The 23,835-nt window shown below is 31.3% G+C and overlaps 1 protein-coding gene across 2 annotated transcripts in view; it reads left to right on the plus strand.

The window, feature by feature from the left end:
* LOC127730170 (polycystic kidney disease protein 1-like 1) overlaps positions 1–23,835 on the plus strand; it is a 278,069-nt gene that overhangs the window by 96,156 nt on the left and 158,078 nt on the right. For both annotated transcript variants that reach the window (XM_052238430.1, XM_052238431.1), the window contains 3 exons: positions 12,447–12,533; positions 13,074–14,352; positions 21,700–21,840. In XM_052238430.1, coding sequence (XP_052094390.1) covers positions 12,447–12,533; positions 13,074–14,352; positions 21,700–21,840 — 1,507 coding nt within the window. The remainder of the gene's footprint in view (positions 1–12,446; positions 12,534–13,073; positions 14,353–21,699; positions 21,841–23,835) is intronic.

Raw genomic sequence — 23,835 nt, forward strand, 5'->3', positions numbered from 1 at the left:
TATATATATACCCGTTAAAAAATTGATGCCGGGATCTTATTATTTTCCTTTGGGTAATTTTTTAAAGTCCTTAATTTGAAAAAGCTAATGGATTCAGACCATGTTCCCAGTTGAGGTTAGTCTGCTATCACAAGACCAATATGAGATAGTCATTGGCTCAAAATATAAATACATGAATGCAGTTAAAATATTATAATCCACTGCCTTTAACATCACTACACACCAAGAGGCAAGAAGAATGGATCTGTAAATAGCCTCTGACACAGAATAATAAAGGAATAAAGAAAAAAATATAGGTATAAGAATATTTGTTAAATAAACACATTTTAATGATATGTTTGTGAGTGACTTGGTCCAGTTTATACACCAATAAATTCCTTTAAAAAGGCGTTTAATCCTTATAATTCTTTAAATTGGAGACAATGAATTTTTTTTCCACACTCATAACCTCTTTCACACGTAAATTGTATAATTATGTCATTGAATTAGCCTGGCTCATGAGTATATTTATTTGTTAAAGCAAAAGTATGTACTCCATGCAATTTGCTATCTGATAAAAAATAATTACAAAAAATCATAATATCATTCAAATGAATGTTTTGTGTTTATTAAGTAATTTAACGATTAACGCGAAGTGAAAATAATTATTTTAAACGTCGAGCCGGATTGTGTTATTATCGTCGCCATCTTGTTTACATTGGTTACAAAAAGAAGTTCGGTCAACGTCGTCTATTGAAAAATAAACAACGTCAAGAACAACTACCGGAAGTCCTCTCGGCCAATCATATCAACGTATTCCCCAATATGCAAATCATATAAGAATTATTAATGAATAGTGTCCCAAGTAAAAAATTGTAGTCTATATGCGTCATACCAGCTTTAACAATGATAACTTCAATAATTTACAGAAATATAAGACTTTGTGTGGTTTATAGTCAATCAATAAGATATAAAGACACAGAATGACCAGACTTTGATTGTTCTTCTTTTGCTAAAGACTCCTGTATAACATTCTTATGAAATTATATCAACAAGATGCCACTTAAATGCATGGTAAATTAAGTAAGTCATATTCCTTTTTTTGTACTACATTTCTTCATGTAGAATCGTGCCGATGACTTCCAATAATGGGCATCATGATTTTATGCAAAATTAAATTCAAATATGCAAGTCATTACTTGTCTGACCCCTTGCCAGAGAGAATTAAATTTCGATAGCTCCTTTGGAAATTGAAGTTATTTGACTGTTAGGTAAGAATATACATGCATAGTAAAACAAAACCATATAAGATATGGTGCTATATTCACTAGTCTCTGTTAGATATGGTAATTGATTCACTTCACTAATAATAAACTGCTTCTATAATAGATGGTGAAAATAATATGAGAAAGTCCTTTATACAAAATACCAAAATATTATTATTTGACATTTAAATGCAAGTTTGTAAATCTGACTCATTTTACTTGTATCTGCAGGTAAATTTAGGGTGGGGTGTTCCACACACACATATATATAATATATATATAAAGTTATTGTTATACAATGCAAATACAGAGAACATTATATATAGGTTAGGGAAGGTTATCTTGTGTTAGTTTCAATTTAAAAAGGATTAAATCAGTTGTTCTGGCAATAATGCATACATTTTATTGCTGATTTAACCTGAAGATATTTTTGTCAACAAAAGTTTATAAATAAAATTGTATATTAAAGAAAATGAGCATTTTTATATATGATTTTTTTTATGATAGTATATATTAAGTGCCAGTTGTGTACTAGTGTGATTTAATAAAAGATATTTTATTTGATAATTTATAACTGTGGCTATTGTTTGTAATGGGAAAATTCCTTATTGTTTAGTTTGAAATAAATCTTGACAAAAGTTTTTTATACTTTCCCAAAATATAGATTTTATTTGTTTGTTTAAAAAAAAATTCACAGAACAGCAAGCTATAAAGGGCCCCATAAATGACTAGTGTAAAACAATTCAAATAGGAAACCCAACGATCTAATCTTTATAAAAAAACAGAAACACTTAATGGTATGAATATTATTTTCCATGAAAAAAGACAACAAAATTTTTATGATTTTTATTAAAAGTTTTCTTCCTTGAGAGAAAGTCTTGATATACTTAGCATTTGTGATTGTGGTTTATGCCTAGTACATGTATTATATGCCTTGAAACAATGATTGATATTACTGATTACTTAAAAAATATGAAAATCTCCTCGCTAGATTCGATCTTTTAAAATAAGGCCCTTAAAATTTAATAAAGCTTTGTTGTTCAGTACAAATATTTGAACTGTTATTACAATTTAAAAGATAAAAGATTTCAAATAAAGATTTCAAATTATTATCAGTTACTTTATCAAAGCTGTTTTTCATATAAGAAACATTTGAGTGAGGTTAAAAATTCAATTTGATCAACTATTGTAACAAAATAGAATAGCCTTGAAATTTGACAATGAATTATTTAAAGCACAGTGTGGTATTTGTATCCCTTTAGCATAGAATGCATTTTGTTGGGAAAATTGAAACTTTAAAGTATGAAAATGTATTTCAACTCAATGGTTTTTAAAGTCATGTCTGTAAAGCATGGTGACCTTTTAACCCTGTAACAGACATCTCTCTTTTCTTAAATTTGATGTATGCTCAATGTAATCACATTAGTCTTTATAAATTTATCTGAGCAGAAAATTATGACTTAAAATTGCTCAGTTCAGGCTCAGGAATTAAGATGAATAAAGAACTATATGTTAAGCTGTATAGATTTTAGGTAAGATTGTGGTTGAACATAATATGTAAGATATTTGTAGCTATTATTGTTTACCAAAAATATCTCAAATAGGACATTGGACTATTAAAAGGCATATTGATATTTTAAAGAGGCTCTATTTAAAGCTCAGTGTAACGAACGTCCGTCCCAAAATTGGTTTACGTTCTCTAACTTTAGTTTGCCTCAACCAAATGTTATGAGACTTATACACAATGCTTATTACCACAAAATACAGATCAAGATTGAATTTTGGAGTTGTCACTTTAACCGTTCTAGAGTTATGCCCTTTTTTTGCTGAATTTTTCATTTCCATTCTCTAAAGTAAGTTAGCCTCAACCAAATATTATGAAACTTATACACAATGCTTATTACAATAAAATACAGGTCAGGTTTGAATTTTAGTGGTGTCACTTTAGCCGTTCTAGAGTTATGCCCCTTTAAAGAAATAAAAATTGCTGCATTCGTTTCCGTTCTCTAACTTAACTTACCTCAACCAAATGTTATGAAACTTATACACAATGCTTATTACCATAAAATACAGATCAAGTTTGAATTTTGGAGGTGTCACTTCAACCGTTCTAGAGTTATGCCCCTTTACAAATGTAAAAATTGCTGAATTTTTTGTTTCCGTTCTCTAACTTAAGTTTGCCTTAGCCAAATGTTATGGAACCTATACACAATACTTGTTACTACAAAACTCAGATCACTAATAAATTTGGGTAGGGTCTCTTTTATCGTTCTTCAGTTATGTCCCTTTAAAGCCTTATATGATATGCAAGCGGAGGCATCATCTGTATCCTATGGACACATTCCCCATTTATTTTCAATAAAAGCCTTTGAACATATTAACTACAAGAGCTTATAAAAAGTTTGTTTGTTTTGGTTTATTACTTTTTCTGTGCAGTTGTACAATTTTATGAGTGTTCATTTTGACTTTTAGGCTTGCAACTTGCAAACCCTATCTCATATAAAAGATGAGTTCACCATGGAAATCTTATATCATCTGGCCAAAATGGATTGTGTGAGCTATTACTATTACTTGAGACAATTGTCTCTCATTCATTAAATCTTAACATTTTCATCGTCTTGTCTGAATCTAAAGGGCAAAATTAAACCAAACTTGTGGGAGGAATCAATCCTATTGAGGGTGTGTTGTAAACACTTTAGATAATGATTGTTGTTTGTTATATGTTCAATGGCAAATATTTCATGCACATTTAGATCTAACATTGTTTAGAACTGTTGAGACATGTTTCGACACTGTGTCTGTGGAATGTATCACTGTATCACTTTATTCATCAATGGGAGGGTGGAGAAAGTCGGGGACATTGACTTAATCAAGAAGTATGAATGTCTAGGGATGTAAATTGAAAAATAATATGATAATAATTGGCTGTTTAATCAAATTGTCTTGTTGTATATGCCATGTTTAGTGACAAGCTATCAAGGAAATAATGGCATTATATCTAATTACCTTTCTATGACCCTAGAATGCATGACATTTACATGACAGGACCAAATATTGCCATTGTTTGGGAACATATCTAAATGTAGAACTGTTGAGATGTTTTGTTGAATATTCAAAGAACCTGACTTTACTAACAGCTGACCTGATGTGAATGTGTATCAGTGGGGCTGAATTTCATCATTAAACAGGTTTGTATACTTGATATGCATTTTAGACTGTATTGCAGTCCTCTGGCTTAGCTTTGGTTCTTTATTGACAACGTTTATAAAGATATCTTTAAACACCAATTTTTTTTTTACAAAATGATTTTTTGTTTTTTTCAAGTTTAGATTTGTATAAGGTAAATGCCTTGATCACAGACCAGTTTTATAAGATTTTGTATATTTTTTTGACTGCATAATGCCTTTTATGTTTTTAACCACAATCTCAGCCTTTTATAAAAGTATTCTGATAATGATTAGAAGTTGTCATGCACTTTTACAAATCTGCTTTATAATGATAAGATTCGTAAAAAGTGCAAAGATGAAAAAAAGTATCCAGATTTTTTTTACAACATGATTATATATGAATTTATGTCAAAATTGTTATAAGTAATCACTATTTCAACTTTTTATTCTGGAAATTGACAAACTATTACACAGGATGATTAGAACATAAAAGTATTCATTGCTTGATTAAATACATCTATCATTACCATGTAATCAGCAATCTGCAAATTGAAAAATATCAAACTAGTTGCTGTTTCATTATAATGCCCAGTCAGGATTTTCTTAATGGGTACCACTTTAAATACCCAAGCGTTTAATTGGAAAATTATTTCCTATTATCTCTTATCAGTATATGATGGATAGGGTTCAGAGCCAATCTATGTTTCTTAATAAGGAGATAGAGAAGACATTTTCACGTCCGCAGGTTATTAATAATACGTTGCAAATGGGATTTCCATATGACAAAAGGGCATAAAATGCATCTGATATGCAGAATAAATATGTTTGTTATCTTTTATTTTCTTGATCCTATTTTGTTTCCTGCATTTCTGAGATGGGTTGACAATAAGATGTTTTATATTTTGTCAATTAAATTGGTTGTTTATGAGCATCTTTGCTCATCCGTGGGTTTTCTGTAATGAATTTTGAAGTCATCAGTTATTGTATAGCAGAGACTCAAACGGTAAATGCTGCATGATGAATAATAGAAAATTTAAATAGTATTCTTATGCAAATAAATAACTCATACTCTCTCCTTTGCATGTTTAGCTAATATTTCACATAAATAAAAGGTTAAGGTATTTTACTGAACTAAAATGAAAGGTCTTTTTATTTGGTGTTGAATAAAGAAGAAAATGATACAACCATCGTTTGCCTTTTTAGGTCTGTAATATAAAGCTAAATTTTCTGTATTAACTTTCGGAATAACAGCTTACAATGACTTAACAATATACCTGTTTAAATAAAGTTCTAAAATGAAAGGACTTTCGTAGCTAATTTTTTAAAAAGTTGGAAATAGGGGAATTCAAAACAATATCTGCAATATTAAGAAAAATGATAGAAATGGTTTTTATACGACCGCAAAAATTAAAAAATTTTTGGTCGTATATTGGTATGACGTTGGCGTCATCGTCGTCGTCGTCGTCGTCGTCGTCGTCGTCGTCGTCCGGCGTCGTCCGGCGTCGTCCGAAGACACATTGGTTTTCGCACTCTAACTTTAGTTTAAGTGAATGGATCTCCATGAAATTTCACCATAAGGTTCAATACCACAAAAGGAAGGTTGGGATTGATTTTGGGGGTTATGGTACCAACAGTTAAGGAATTAGGGGCCAAAAAGGGGCCAAAAATAAGCATTTTTGTAACTTTCAGACAATAACTTGTGTGTAAGTGTATGGATCTCTCTGACATTGTACCACAAGGTTCCATATCACAAAGGGAAGGCTGTAATTGATTTTGGGGGTAATTGCCTCAAAATTTTAGGAATTAGGGGCCAAAAAAGGGGCAAAAAACAAGCATTTTTCTAGTTTCATGACAATAACTTGTGTGTAAGTGTTTGGATATTTCTGAAATTGTACTACTAGGTTCAATATCACAAAGGGAAAGCTGGAATTGAGTTTGGGGGTAATTGCCGGAAACGTTTAGGAATTGGGGGCCAAAAAGGGGCCAAAAATAAGCATTTTTCTAGTTTCCAGACAATAACTTGTGTTCAAGTGTATGGATCTCTCTGAAATTGTACTGCAAGGTACCATTCCACAAAGGGAAGGCTGGGATTGAGTTTGGGGGTGATGAATCATAAGGGGTTCAAAAAATTTGGGGGGGGGGATTTTTTTTTTTTTTTTTTTTCTTTTTTTCCTTTTTTTTTTCTTTTAAAATTTTCCATTTTAAGTTGGTTATTTCTGATTTATATTTTAAAGCAAATAATAATGATATGGTAGGAGATACACACCAAACAGGATGTGTAAATTATTATATAATAAGTATTGTGCAATAGCAAGAAATTTTCAATTGCACAGTATTGCACAATAGCAAGAAATCTTCAATTGCACAGTATTGCGCAATAGCAAGAAATCTTCAATTTAACAGTATTGCGCAATAGCAAGAAATATCCAATAGCACAATATTGCGCAATAGCAAGAAATTGTCAATTGTACAGTATTGCGCAATAGCAAGAAATATTCAATTGCACAGTATTGTGCAAAAGAAGATACTTCGTATAAATTGCTTATTTCTTGATCAATTTCAATGGGGTTTTATTCTTGAATTCTTGGGGTTCATTAATATGCTGAATCTAACCGTGTATTAAGTTTTTGGATTTTGGGCCCCGTTTTTAAATTGGTCCACATTGAGGTCCAAAGGGTCCAAAATTAAACTTTGTTTGATTTCATCAAAAATTGAATTATTGGGGTTCTTTGATATGCCGAATCTAACCGTGTATTTAGATTTTTAATTTTGGGTCCCATTTTTTAAATTTGTCTACATTAAGGTCCAAAGGGTCCAAAATTAAACTTAGTTTGATTTTAACAAAAATTGAATTCTTAGGGTTCTTTGATATGCTGAATCTAAACATGTGTTTAGATTTTTGATTATGGGCCCAGTTTTCAAGTTGGTCCAAGTTGGGGTCCAAAATTAAACTTTGTTTGATTTCAACAAAAATTGAATATATGGGGTTCTTTGATATGCTGAATCTAAACATGTATTTAGATTTTAGATTTTTGGCCCAGTTTTCAAGTTGGTCCAAATTGGGGTCCAAAATTAAACTTTGTTTGATTTCAACAAAAATTGAATATATCGGGTTCTTTGATATGCTGAATCTTACCATGTATTTAGATTTTTTATTTGTGGGCCCGCTATCAAATTGGTTCATATTGAGGTCAAAAGGGTCCAAAATTAAACTTTGTTAACTTTGTTTGATTTCATCAAAAATGGAATTATTGGGGTTCTTTGATATGCCAAATCTAACCGTGTATTTAGATTTTTAATTTTGGGTCCTGTTTTTTAAATTGGTCTACATTAAGGTCCAAAGGGTCCAAAATTAAACTTAGTTTGATTTTAACAAAAATTGAATTTTTGGGGTTCTTTGATATGCTGTATCTAAACATGTGTTTAGATTTTTGATTACGGGACAAGTTGGTCCAAGTTGGGGTCCAAAATTAAACTTTGTTTGATTTCAACAAAAATTGAATATATGGGGTTCTTTGATATGCTGAATCTAAACATGTATTTAGATTTTAGATTTTTGGCCCAGTTTTCAAGTTGGTCCAAATTGGGGTCCAAAATTAAACTTTGTTTGATTTCAACAAAAATTGAATATATGGGGTTCTTTCATATGCTGAATCTTACCATGTATTTAGATTTTTTATTTGTGGGCCCGCTATCAAATTGGTTCATATTGAGGTCAAAAGGGTCCAAAATTAAACTTTGTTTGATTTCATCAAACATTGAATTATTGGGGTTCTTTGATATGCCAAATCTAACTGTGTTTTTAGATTTTTAATTTTGGGTCCCGTTTTTTAAATTTGTCTACATTAAGGTCCAAAGGGTCCAAAATTAAACTTAGTTTGATTTTAACAAAAATTGAATTCTTCGGGTACTTTGATATGCTGAATCTAAACATGTGTTTAGATTTTTGATTATGGGACCAGTTTTCAAGTTTGTCCAAGTTGGGGTCCAAAATTAAACTTTGTTTGATTTCAACAAAAATTGAATATATGGGGTTCTTTGATATGCTGAATCTAACCATGTATTTTGATTTTGGACATTGGACCATAATAGGTAAATTAAAAAAATTGAAGTTCTTAGACCACATTCTTTCTGTGTCAGAAACCTATGCTGTGTCAAATATTTAATCACAATCCAAGTTCAGAGCTGTATCAAGCTTGAATGTTGTGTCCATACTTGCCCCAACTGTTCAGGGTTCGACCTCTGCGGTCGTATCAAGCTGCGCCCAGCGAAGCATTTTATTACCAGTATTATAAGAGAAAGGAGAATTTCTTTTTATGCCCCCGCCGTAGGCGACAAGGGTATTAAGTGTTAACCTTGACCTACTGTCTTTCTGTCTTTCCATCTTTCTGTTCATCCTATTTTTGTTGCAAAGCTTGAGCCGGGGCATTCGTGTCCGAAATATTTTCTTTTATTTGACTTTATGTTAGTTCATAGACCAAACAAGGAAAGATATGAGGCTACTTTTTTGTGCCTTTTATTGATCATTTCAAAAATATTTCTTCATTTGATTACCGATTTCCTTTAAGAAAGGAGGATATTTGAATATAAGAATTTTCTAAGGAAAACTGTCATGTCTGCATACTTTCTCATGTGTATGTGTTACAGTAAAAAAGTCTGGAAGCTAGAAAAGTGAAAAAGGCGCAAACCAACTTAATTTGATAATATCACCATTTCAACATTGCTAATCATATTTTGACTTGAAAATATCTGTAATGAAAAAGAAAGATTCATTATTGCTTGCTCATTATTGTGAAAAAAAAGAAGGCTTTTATGAGAAAACTGCCTACAGTATTGAATGATATGATGAAAGTCGAAAGACAGTTTGCATGTGGAAAGATCATCATGAAGCTATTTCTTCAGAATGTTGAATGTTGAATGTTCAAATCTTTCAGACATGTTAGTAAATTATTGTACACCTTAATTAACTTTGGCATTTTCTAATGAATTTGTTTTGGGCCAAAATTTTTTATTTTTAACAATATTGAAGTTGTTAGCTTGACTGTCATAGTATGGAATTTTTTTTAAAGATGCCTTTGAAATATGAAAATTACTGAAAATAGTATTACTTTAAATTGAAGACCTTTTTACATATACATCATTTCTGCCAAAATTTTGTTTGTTTGTTTTCCCTGTTGACCCATGACCTGACAAAATAAACAGCAATTAGTGAGAGAATCTGATGAGGGTGTTAATGATACTAGTTTGTCAGTGTGCTGTCATCAGTTGAATCTGGTTTCCTGTCAAAGAGTTTGATTTATGCCTTTTCTCTCTTTTATGTTCATCACTTGAATTGGATTGAAATCTTCAGGGAAATTTGTCCAAAGTCTTGGCAGTGTTGTTAGCAAAGTTAATTTGTTGTTTTATAAAGATTTCAGTATTTGAAAGAATTACTTGTCACTTGTGAAAGATAGCAATCATTTAACAGGATTATGTAATGAATGATTTAAAAAAGAATGAGGACATTTATTTTGTCTTTTTTGTGTTGTATTGACAATGAAAAGATCTATTCTTGATGAGCTGGGTTTGAAAAGATGGACTGTTGGTTTTATTTCATACCAAATTCTGTAAGTATTAATAGAGTAAAACTGACGAAAATGTTGAACCGGAAGGTAAAGAAGGCACCAGCAAGCTCAGAAAGTTGGAAACTGTCAATGTATAAGTCTGATTGATTGTCTGTCTGTAAAAGCTTTGTTTCCGTTTCTCAAGGACACGGCCCTTAAATCATAGTATAAAATAAAAGGGCTTTAGCAAAGAAACAGCAGTTTTTGGTTATTATCTTGAATATTATTAATAATAAAGATAAACTGTAAACAGCAGAAATGTTCAGCAAGGTAAGATCTACAAATAAGTTCGTATGATCAAAATTGTCAATTGACCCCTTAAGGAGTTATTGCCCTTTAAGGACAATTTTACACAATTTGTTTATCATGTTTTCTAACTTTAAGAAATCTTCTTCTCTGAAACTACTGAACCAATTCCAACCAAACTTAAGCTGAATGATTCTAAGGGTATCTAGAATAAAGTTTGTGTTTTATTTTCTGTTTCGTAAAAAAACATGGCCACCATGGCTAAAAATAGAACATAGGGGTAAAATGCAATTTTTGGCTTATATCTCAAAAACCAAAGCATTTAAAGCTAATCTGATAATCTAATGAAGGAAATTTTGCAGATTTTGGTTATTATCTAGAATATTATAAATGATAAAGATAAAATGTAAACAGCAAAAATGTTCAGCAAAGTAAGATCTACAAATAAGTTCGTATGACCAAAATTGTGAATTGTCCCCTTAAGGAGTTATTGCCCTTTAAAATCAATTTTTCACAATTTGTTCATTTAGTTTGCTTACTTTTAAAAATCATCTCCTTTGAAACTGCTGAATCAATTTCAGCCAAACTTGGGCTGAATGAGTTCAGAGTATCTAGTATGAATTTTGTATTTTATTTTCTTGTACGTCAAGAAACATAGCCACTATGGCTAAAATGAAACATAGGGGTAAAATGCATTTCTTTGATTTTGAAGATAATATGACAGATACAAAGAACATTTCAATGGAAGTTTTAAGTCATTCATTAATATATATTGAAAAGCAAAAATAATCATTGATGAAAGATTTAAGCAAAAAATTAGAGGTGAGCAATTCAGGCTCTTGAGAGCCTCTTGTTTATTTAAAGATTATTACACAGTTAGCTATAAAACTAATCTTTGTAGTTGCCTTGTTTGAAAAAAGTCTCGTCAGCAGAATTGGTATTGTAATATGACATGTGGCACATGCATGCATTAACTGCTTGAAAAATACTTTTCATCAAAAATGATGCTTAAACATTTTTATCTAGTGATTAATAGCTTATTGTATAATCAAATCATTACAAGTATCAAGAATGTCCAAACTATAGGAGAGATTAATGTAATATGTAGCATTACTTTCTCTGAGAATTACAGAAAATGTTGATGCCAGACAGATTTCCGTTTGACCAGATTTCAAAGTTGACTACTTCTATAGCTATTTGAGTATGTAATTGTGGCCTCTGATTGGAAAATTGAACTGGCTTTAAGGCTGAATGCAGAATAAAGCTTATTTACGCAATGTCTGATTGTTTAAAAGTATGTCTACCACAGAAGGGGAAAATCTTATAAAGACGTCCTTTAATTTAATAAAGCAAGAAAAAGGAGAGGCATCATTGTCTCTTTTGTTTACTCTCTTTAGAGATATTGATTAATGTACAATATTTGAATGGGATATGCTATATATCAGTCATCATAAACCTTAAAATGATCCAAGTTATTAAAACATGCAATTCTTAAATTTTACAAAAACAGATGTGTTAGAGCTTTTGATTTTGCCATTTGATAAAGGACTTTGTGTATTGAATTTTCCTTGAAGTTTGGTATTTTTGTTATTTTACTTTATACATGTTTTGAGGACTGTAATTTGACATTTCATCTGCTTTTTTTGGCTATGGAGACTTGTCTGACTTTCTGGGACTTCTATAATATATATGACTCCCTTGGTTTCTTACATTGTGACTACTTCTGCACAGTTTATAACTGGTGCATGATTTCTGTTTTTTGTTTTAGTATATCCCAAAATGGGATGTATATTGTTGTGTGATAATACTGTATAGTAAGTACTTTTCCCAAATCATCTTGTATTCAATAACTTAGTTTACAAAATAGTTGACATTTTGATGGATGTCAAAAGTGACACAATCCTGGAGACTGCTATCCCTCACAGACAGTGAATGGACACAAAATTCTACATTTTGAACAATAGGTTTTTGCTATGATTGCAAAATTGGATGCATAGAAATTAAAATTCTGTATTATTACTACTATTAGTAATTGGTTTTCCTAATTCTGCACATATTTGTACCATTTTATGATTGTATTATATTTAAGTTAAATGACATATAACCAACAGTAAATCATTCAGTACTTAATTATGTAGATTAAAATGTGTCTTTTTACAATGATTTTATTTTTGGTTCTTTTTCAGACTATGGTTATCAGAAACCAGGGTGTGTACAAACAAACTGTTGAGGTTTGGAATACATTTGGTCATCTGGCAGAAACTTTATATCTTGTGAGTAAAATATTGTTACTTATTTTGTTGGTATAAGTTTGAGATACACTCGTGAGGTCACTAACCGAATATGGTGTATCTAATTTACACCATGGTATTATGGTCAATGCAAAATGATAGATTTCAATAATTTAGGGAGGGGTCTTTCAATAGTTTAACCTTATTTTATGTTAAAGCATGATAAATGTCGGATATTCAATTACATTAATGGAAAATGAGAGAATTCCATAATTTAGGGAGGTGTCTTTCAAAAGTTTGACCATATTTTATGGTTAAGCATGATAATTTATTTGTTTCATGGTGTGAATCATAAAATAGCAGAAATATCTTAAAGTTTAGAAAAAAAGGACCACAATTAATTAACAGATATTCATTATTAGCCAATGATAATGTTGTATTTCTATGTTGTGATGTGATTTCTATGTTAACTTTTTATGTTTGAATCTGCTTTTATTTTATTTTTATTTTTTTTCATCAAACGTCAAAAAGTTATTTGTATAATGTTAGATTTGAAGAAAAAGGATATTTTCCTTTCAATAGGTTGCTATGGAAGATAAGCTGATGAACCAAACATTTACCATACCATCAAATATGACGCAATTTTTACCTGGGCAGTCTGTCATTTTCCTTGTAACCATAGAGATAAGGTCAAGGTTCAATACTTCATTAAAGGTGCAGTTCTATAAAGATCATTATCACTTTGCAACATTAGAAGATTCAAATACCACTGCCTTGTCAATTAATTGTAAGCAAGGCGACATGACAATTGTGTCAACTTATGGCCAAGGGTGCATATTAGCTATCCAATTTGAACATGATTTTACAGAAGAAGGCTCCTTTATTCCAGAAGTTTGTATTAGTAATGAAGAAATAACCCTTCAAAAGAAGTTAGAATCAGCAATCATGATTGTAAATCGTCTTGAAGGAGCTAGGCTTCAATTGGAGAAAATCATTGCAGTCAATCATACAACAAATATAACATTAGATTTAACTGTACCTTCTATCAGTATGACTGTTTCTTGGTTAGTTGTTAATGGAGAAGGAGACTTTGTTACAAATAAATCAAGTTCCCACCCGTATTTGGTTTATAGTTTTCCTGAACCAGGTTTTTATCACATATTTTGTAATGCTAGTAACATTATAAACACTCTACATGCAAGAACAAGCATCCATGTCCAAGAACCAGTCCTAGATTTAAACATTTCTTGTGGAGAGAAACTTGTACTACAGACTGATGAAGTCCTAAACTGCCTTTCTGAGGTCTCACAAGGAACAGATGTTGAATTCAAATGGAGAGTTTTTAGTGACTATAGCAATATTCCTACAACAGTTACTAACAGCAATGTAACTTCACTAGCATCCATTGTTATTACTGAACCAGGCATCTACAATATAAGTGTTTCTGCCAGCAATGATGTGAGTTCCATATCAGTTTATCTGGACAATCTAATTAAAGTTGAAGTCCCACTCACATATGTTATCATACAACAGAGAAAACCAAACATTTTGGGTGAAAAAACTGACCTTAAAATTATCGTCTCAGAAAACAAAAAATGTGATGTTGAATTAGAATTTGACTTTGGACAAGGCAGAATACAGTATAATTACACATATGAACTATCCAATGGTGCTTACTATCTTGATTACATATTTGACAAGGCAGGCATACATAATGTCACTGTATTTGCTTACAATGGTGTTTCTGAAGTGGCCAGTTACGTGGAAGTCATTGTTGAAAATATGATAGAAAATCTGGAGATCATGTTGGACAGAGCACCAACCATTGGGGTACCAGCTATATTTGTTGTGAAAGCTGAAGGTAAATACTTCATGCAGTCTATTTTATTTTGTTTTTTGTATTAATCACTATTTTATGTCTATAATGATATAGAAATAGACAATAGTTTGCCTTAAAATTTTGGAGTTCGACATTTGTAGATGACAAAAAATGCATGCTGTTAATGTTGCAAATTGTTTTCACAGGCTTATATCTACTAGCCATAGACCAATGACTTTTGTGCTTGTCTAGTGTAGAAAAAAATAACTCAGCCTTGTATCCTTGCATGTCCATTATACATTCTTTTCGTGACAGAGCTTTTCAATATTAGAAATAAGCAGTCTGACTTACTTAAAAATGATATGTAAAAACAAATATAAGATAGTCATTTATATCTGTGCTAGAAAGAAAATTTGTCAAACAAGATTTCCTGAGATTTAGGTCAAAATTGGATTCAAGTCTTCAATTCTTATATAAATTTGTAAAATAGATTAAATAATGTGTTTTGAAAAAAGCTTTTGCTGTACAAAAAAAATTTTAAAAAGTGTTATTGATATCTCTTTACAGTAAGTAATCTGAGGGAAAATGTGTTCCTATAATAACAAAGTCAAAGGTCAAGGTAATCTGATATATTGGTATACCAAGGGGGTTCCTCAATTTACAATGACCCAGTTTCATTGGTGTATTAAAAACTAGTGCTAATATGTTTGGACTAATTTTGAAAATCAAAATAAGCATATTTATAGATTCTCATCATTCTGACAGTTGCTTTATTCAAACTCCCAACAATTTTCTGTGTAAATCTCCTGTTTCCTGTTATTCAATTGATATATGAAGACAAACTTTCTTTCAAACTGTGTAGTATAAAGAATAATCAAAAAGTGAATAAATAGGCATTGAATTTAATCTTATGAATGTTTTAACTGGGAAGAATGACCTTCAGTAATATCAGATTAGAATGCAGATGTGTGCTTGTTGCATGATTTGCATATAAAACTTGATTTTTATCCAGATTTTTTTATAGAACAAAGCATCTTGCAGAACAATGTTTATTAATGAAATTAATTGATCATGTAAGATTTACAAAAATATAAATGTATCAGAATTCAGCCCCACAGTGGTTGGCTGCAGTCCAGTAAACATGAGTCATATTGCTTTGATTAAAATCGTCTTTAGAAGGCAGTGTACTTATAGAGATTGGATTCTAGTTGAAGTAAAAATATGTTCCATACCTTCAATGAGGATCATATTTTTTTTGTATGTATAAAAGTAAATTTAAGTATGAATGAATGAATGGAGAGATGGGGGTAGATGTTGAGACAGTAACCTGATAACACAAAAAAACCCAAATGACATCAAAAGGATAAGGTCAGTCACTAGTACGTTTTGGCAATGTTAATGGGATGTGATGGAATACTTTAGTTTTGATGACATTAACTGCTTCGTCTCTAAATCCTGTAAATTCAAAGCAGGCAGTGATGTACAACCCATGACCTTGACTTGTGATAGATGGACTCTCTTCACATATTGGTAAATATGATGGACAAGTCAAGTGATATACTTTCTGAAATAATATGTGTGTAGGTTAACTATTTACCTTTACCAATAAATAACAGCAGTATGCAACATTTTTTGTCCCCCTGCCATGAGTGTTACTGAGGAAATAGTGATAGTCTTTATCTGTTTGTATGTCTGTCAGTCTGTCTGTCTGTCCATCTGTCCATCCAAACTATAGAATTACTAAAAGAATGTTTAACAGAAAGCTTTCATACGTGGTAGAATTATATGTTATCCTGATTAACCATTTATAAGAGAGTTATGGGACTTTGACCATTTATTATAAAAAAAAATCTATTATGACACCTTGTGGATGCAACTCCTCTGAGACTGTTTGACAGAACATTTAAAACTTGGCATGATAGTTTGTCATGTTTAGTTGAAAGTTCTGTTCCATTATTTTGATTTGATAGTTTTTGTAGGAGTGAGGAACTTTGACCATTTTTTCGACTATTGTAGCACAACGACACGTTGTGAATGCTGCTACCATTAGACTATTTGCCTGAAAGCTTTCATACCTGGGTTGTTGTCGTCATGTGTAGTTGACCATACTTTACTATCATTTTGATTTCTGTGGGAGTGACTGACTGTCCTCTGCCTACTGCTGCATACTTGCACCTTGTGACTGTTCCACAATAAATGGAAAGAATTTCATATGGCATAGCAATCTTGGTTTTTATACAACCACAAAAAAATTTGCGGTCGTATATTGGTATCACGTTGTCGTCGGTGTTAGCGTCGTACGAAGACATTTGGTTTCCGTACAATAACTTTAGTATAAGTAAATAGCAATCTATGAAATTTAAACACAAGGTTTAAAACCACAAAAGGAAGGTTGGGATTGATTTTGAGGATTATGGTCCCAACAGTTTAGGAATTAGGGGCCAAAAAGGGGCCCAAATAAGCATTTTTCTAGTTTCTAGATATTAACCTGTGGAACAGTGTATGGATCTCTCTGAAATTATACCACAAATTTCCATACCACAAAGGGATGGTTAGGATTGGCTTTGGGGGTTATGGCTCTAACCGTTTAGGAATTAGGGGCAGAAAAGGGAGGAAAAACAAGGGTTTCCTGGTTAATGGACAATTACTTAAGTATTGGTCTTTGGATCTCTATGAAATAGATATTGGACCATTAAGCATTATATAAGGGATAGCATTCAATTGATTCATGATATTTTACAGTATAAAGAAGAGAACAATATTTTGGGATTTTGATTTTGAGAAAGCTTTGATTCTTTATGTTGGGACTTTTTGCTATTACAATTTTTCATGCTATTAGTATTACAATTTTTTTCATATGCTGAATCTAACTGTGTATTTGGTTGTTGGGCCCATTTTCTAGTTGGTCCAAATTTTGGTCCTAAGGCTATACAATTTGTTTTGTTTGATTTAATAAACATAAAATGAAATTTAAAAGATACTAATTACAATGTTATATTTGAATTACCTCCCTTACATTGCTTTTAAATTATGTAAAGTTGTCAGCTAGTTCTAGTATGAATTATTTTTTAGCTCTTTCTAGAAACATCAAATACTGTGATGGAAGTATATACAAACAAAATATTTTGGGGCGGGGGGGGGGGGGGGGGGGGGGTCAATTTTTCTTCAAGATTTAAAAAATTGTGTGTCACAATTGCTAATTCTTTGTATATCGTCTGAAAACAGATTTACAAAGTATTGCACAACAGCACAGTGTATTGCACAAAAGCAAGAAATATAATATAAATTCAAATCATATAACCAATTCTAAGTTCTTTAACTACAGTTGTTCGGTGTCAGAAACCTATTATGTGTCAAATATTTAATTACAATCCAAATTCAGACCTGTATCAAGCGCAAATATTGTGTCCTTTTTTGCCCCAACTGTTCAGGATTGGACCTCTGCGGTCGTATTCAGCTGCGCTTGGCGAAGCAATTTATTTTTGTGGTAAGATGGTACTTAGAATCTAATAAAATGTCTAAGAATCTATTTCTATTAAATTCACTGAAAAGTAATTTTGTTTACACATTTGTTTTTCATGATATAGATAAAATGTGTGTTTAACAAATAAAACCAAAAAGGAAAAATCAAATAAGGAAAGATAAATTTTGAATCAACATTTGTTATGGGTTTGAACTAAAAGTGACTGGTTTCTCCATTATATTATATTACATTATATTATCATGGCTATTTTGCTGTAGTTAATAGTAGGTAAATATTTTTAGATTGTTACAAGCTACAACAGTTGGTAAAATATAATATCATTATCTTTTATATTTATTTTTGTATATAAAATGGTATGAAATGAAATATTGGAATAAAATTGATAATTTACTGTCGGCTTTGTGATGTTGAGATGTTTTCATTTTCATTTTCTTTAAAATCTGAATTTAGTGCAAAAAGGTCACTGCATCTCTGGCAACCTTTGGCTACCAAATTAACTTTTCTCTTGAGATAAATTTATAAGATATTCTATGTAAGCAGTTTTAGAGTTAATTGACCAATTTTAAGTAATATTCTGTGCAGGATATGCTAGAAGGTTTAGTGAAACTTTTGTACAGGTTGGATAATAGATATATAGATCTTTTATGAGTCATGGTTTAATGGTTAAATAAGACAGGAAAATTGAAGGTTATATCTTGTGTGTAATTGATAAACGGTTTTAGTATAATGGGTCCTCTTAACTTATATGGTGTACAAAATGTAAGATAATCATCTGTGATCGTATATCATGGGCTTTCCATAGGAGTAGGTGTACCAGTGCATGTACTTAGAAATCATTATAATTACTCTCCTATGATGTTGTAACTTGATATAAAAGTTTATTTCTGTAGTAAGAAAATTGAAAGGTAGGATAATTTGTTTATCAATGAATTAAGTTTTTGTGTTTTGTGAACTCTGAAATTCTTCAGTCATGCATTGGACAGAGAGTTCATTATTAATAATTTGTTCACATATAAAGAGTTAAGGAAATGTGATAGATGAATTGTTGTTTTTTTCTACAAGGACAGTCATGATAGAAACACATACTGTGCGGGTTATTTGAAATCCAAGTTTGGTTTATAATAACTCATTCTTCAATACTATCACTAAAGTACAACCAGATTGTCAAATTACAGCTGCAGTCCTATCATTTGCGCCAAATTTTATTTTTTTAAGGTATAAATTGCACCAGAATAAAGAATAATTTCATTTGTGCCAAATTACCTGTATGCATATTTATCAAATTTTCTATAGCAAATAATGTTACCTTTAATACAATACTTTATGGAGTAAATGAGACTGTTGTTGTATACTGAAAAGCGGAAATTTATATGAAGGTGTTGTCACCATGTCCGTCTGTCTTGTATACTGAAGAGCGGAAATTTATATGAAGGTGTTGTCACCATGTCCGTCTGTCTTGTATACTGAAGAGCGGAAATTTATATGAAGGTGTTGTCACCATGTCCGTCTGTCTTGTATACTGAAGAGCGGAAATTTATACTGAAGAGCGGAAATTTATATGAAGGTGTTGTCACCATGTCCGTCTGTCTGTGCATAAAATTTTGGAATACAACTTTGCACTAATTGTTTAATGGATTCTGATGAAATTTCACAAACCAAGTGTACTATATGAAGATATGTATAAAGTAAAATAATTCTGATCAGAAGTTACAGAGAAATGATTGAATTTGAATCTACGTAAGGGTGTCAGTCTTTGAGTTCACTAATAGTAAAAATGATAAAATATGTCAAAGAAAATGGAACAGTCATAAAGCTGTTATAAAGCATAAAGATGAAATAACCTAGAGAGGGCATTTTGTGTACATTTAAATGAACTTGCTTCGAGGTTACTTTGAGGACAATCGTAAAAGGGAAATCCAGGATAAAACAACTTTATCAATTCCTGTGATATTTGATGTTATATAAGATTTACATCAGAAGCCAATAAATGATAGAAAGACTCATTAAACTGTAACATGAAAAGAAATCCAATCCTTTGTAGATTCCATTCTGTTTGAACAGCTGATAATTCAGGAAAAAAAATCAGTGCTCAAAGTACTCCATAGTGAGGAATGCTTGCTATTCACGTTTCTAGTCCTGTGAAATTTCTAACAGTAACATCTTCCATATATTGTCATGATTCTGTAAACAATTTTGCTAATGTTTTTTTTTCAATTTGTTTTTCTTTAATAGCTGTTAAACATGTTGTCATCAAATATCTGCAGTTCATTTCCTATCTTTATACTGTCAGATGCCATTTAAATGTTCAGTTTAGAGCATTCTCCATTGTGCATATTCTTGGCATTTGAGTTTTTGTTCTATTTTTCTACATTTTTCTGCTCCATTTATAGCTCTCTACTTTTTCTTTTCATTATTTCTTTCACCCAGAGCAACACACATTGTGTCATCAAATTTAACAAGCTTTGTACTCCATGCAGTGCTTAATTTCTAAAAATTGTCCTGATGGCACCTGCCTGGTAGGCGAAACAAGTCGACCAGCATTTTTATTTTTTTAATGAAATTGCTGTCTAGTGGAGTGCTGTTGTCAAATTGGTACTTTATAAATGTGCATATCTTCTTTCTGATGTTTGGTATATGTATTTCCTTTCACCCAAAAGCAAGAGTGGCGGTATAGATTAGTGAACATTGTGCTCACACTACTTCTTGTATTTGTTGGTTTGGTTAACAGTCTGGCTGATGTCAAGATGAATTGATACCTGCTCTTTACTGTCTTTTGTAAGAGGGTTGGAGTCATCCTTCATCTTAAATGAGGAGAGAAACTTGACTATCAGTGATCTTTAGATTTCCTTTATGTTTTATTTCTCACTTGTTAAAACCAAAAGCCTGATTTCTTATTATAAAGCAACAGGTGTTTTCTTTTTAGATTTTTTTAGGTTATATGCATTAAAAGTTTAAATGTTACACATATTTCACAAATGATGATGTGTGTTAATTGCTAAATCAGAAGGTTAAGAAGATAGTTTTTGCAGTGCAGCATGTTTTCCTTCCTTTTCAAGGTTACTAACCTGTGACATTGCACTTTATTTACTTCAGCATGGTAAACACATTAAAAGTTAGAAAACTGTTATTCTCATCAAGTTCCCATCATTAATTCTACAAAGAAAAGATGAGTTTAATGTGTATTAAATTTGTGATAAGCCATGTGTTCAGTCAGATGAGAGTTTAGTTTAAAATACAATTTAAATGTGGTATAGATTTGGAGTTGAATTTTTGTAGGCTAAAGCTTTGGATTCTAGTTATATAGTTTGCAGAGTTTAATATTGTTAAAGAAGAATATGTTGATTTTTACTATTTTTTTGAACTTTTTTATAAATTTACTTATGAAAACAATTAAACATATTGTCGAAGAAAAATCACTATAGAAAAACTTTCTTATATAGATAATTCAGTGGCCTAATGCTTTGCAAGGGCATACATTTGTCTTCAAATTTAGAAATTTGAAAACATTAAAAAAAGTAAATCCATAGTACATTGCATTTTAAACTTTATCAGGGGAGATAACTGCATGTACCATACACCTGTAAGCTACCTCCCTTACTAATTACAAAATCTCTATATTTTAAAAGAAAAAAAATGTTTTAGAAAAAAAGGAGAATATTTGACTAATTTTTTTCATGAAGATTTGCCTCTAAATTACATTTTTGTATTAAAGTATACTAGGATTAAGTACAATGAAATTGATTGATTTACCCTACAACATTATTTTTATACTTTTGCATTATATTTCTTTCTGTTGAAAGTATGAAAATTTATAGCAGTTTAAAAGTTGTAATCTGCTTATAAGTATATATATATTAGATTCATTTTGAGAAGAACTTTTTATACAAGATTTCCTTCCTTTACAGATCAGATCCTAAGCCGAGAGGATCTCATCTTCACATGGGATTTCTCTGATGGAACACACATTGTGTCTAGGAGTCCTGTTGTTTCAAAGAATTTCTCTGCTCCAGGAAACCATGATATCAATTTCACAGCAAAAAATCTAGGTAAGAAATGTTTTCTTATTGATAGTGATACCTTGGGGTTATTAATATATTTTTACTATTCATTGTATTCAACTTTTCTGATTTTAATTTTAGCTCACCTGGCCCAAAGGGCCAAGTGAGCTTTTCTCATCACTTGGCGTCCGTCGTCCTGCGTCCTGCTTCCGTCGTCCGTAAACTTTTACAAAAATCTTCTCCTCTGAAACTACTGGGCCAAACTTGGCCACAATCATTGGGGTATCTAGTTTAAAAAATGTGTCCGGTGACCCGGCCAACCAACCAACATGGCCGCCATGGCTAAAAATAGAACATAGGGGTAAAATGTAGATTTTGGCTTATATCTCTGAAACCAAAGCATTTAGAGCAAATCTGACACGGGGTAAAATTGTTTATCAGGTCAAGATCTATCTGCCCTAAAATTTTCAGATGAATCTGACAACCCGTTGTTGGGTTGCTGCCCCTGAATTGGTAATTTTAAGGAAATATTGCCGTTTTTGGTTATTATCTTGAATATTATTATAGATAGAGATAAACTGTAAACAGCAATAATGTTCAGCAAAGTAAGATCTACAAATAAGTCAACTTGACCAACATGGTCAGTTGACCCCTTAAGGAGTTATTGCCCTTTATAGTCAATTTTTAACCATTTTTTGTAAATTTTTGTAATCTTTTACAAAAATCTTCTTCTCTGAAACTACTAAGACAAATTTAACCAAACTTGTCCACAATCTTCATTAGGGTATCTAGTTTAAAAAATGTGTCCAATGACCCCGCCCGCGAACCAAGATGGCCGACCGGGCTAAAAAATAGTACATAGGGTAAAATGCAGTTTTTGGCTCATATCTCTGAAACCAAAGCATTTAGAGCAAATCTGACAAGGATGGAATTGTTCATTAGGTCAAGATCTGCCCTGAAATTTTCAGACCAATCAGGCAACACGTTGTTGGGTTGCTGCCCCTGAATTGGTAATTTTAAGAAAATTTTGCAGCTTTTGGTTATTATCTTGAATATTATTAATAATAAAGATAAACTGTAAATAGCAATAATGTACAGCAAAGTAAGATCTACTAATAAGTCAACATGACCAAAATAGTCAATTGACCCCTTAAGGAGTTATTGCCCTTTATAGTCAATTTTTTACAATTTTCATAAATTTTGTAAATTTTTGTAAATTTTTACAAAATATTTTCCACTGTAATTACTGGGCCAAGTTCATTATAGATAGAGATAATTGTAAGCAGCAAGAATGTTCAGTAAAGTAAGATCTACAAACACATCACCATCACCAAAACACAATTTTGTCATGAATCCATCTGTGTCCTTTGTTTAATATGCACATAGACCAAGGTGAGCGACACAGGCTCTTTAGAGCCTCTAGTTATTTTTTATATAATTATACATTTGATCTGTAGTTTGATAATGTTGAGTTGTAGTGTGTAAACAAATTTTAGATCTGCTGTGCAGATGCTTCTTGTTTGACCATACTAAGTTTGAAATTTTACACAATCATTGTACATGGAAAAATTTTCATCAAATTTTTCTTTGCTTTTATGGAAGAGAATAATTTAAAATTTGGTCTAAAGGATGAAAATTTTGAGTTGTAGCTTGTAAACAATTTTTGCATCCGCCAGTAAGGTAATGTTAGAATAGTTTCAGAATATTATTTAGTTTGAGTTAAACTTGGCATATGAACATGACAGTGTTGATGCTTTGACCCAAACAGTTCTGTTTTGAAATGTAGTGTCAAAAACTATTTATAAGCAGAGATTTTGTTAAGTATCAATTTAAATTCCTGTATTCTGTTACATATTGCTGTATTAAAAGATCTGTATGAATTTGTTCTCTTCCATTTGCTGATGTCTGGTTTTCATTGTTGAAAGTAATAAGGTAGTGTAATGTAATCACAGAAACCACCATACTATTCTTGGAAGTACATTAGGTGCAGAAACAGACATGCAATATCCTGCTTTAAGATTACTTATAAACCAAGTTAGCAAT

The sequence above is a fragment of the Mytilus californianus genome, unplaced genomic scaffold (genome assembly GCF_021869535.1).
Source record: "Mytilus californianus isolate M0D057914Y unplaced genomic scaffold, xbMytCali1.0.p SCAF_2, whole genome shotgun sequence".
In the NCBI taxonomy this organism is placed as follows: Eukaryota; Metazoa; Mollusca; class Bivalvia; order Mytilida; family Mytilidae; genus Mytilus; species Mytilus californianus.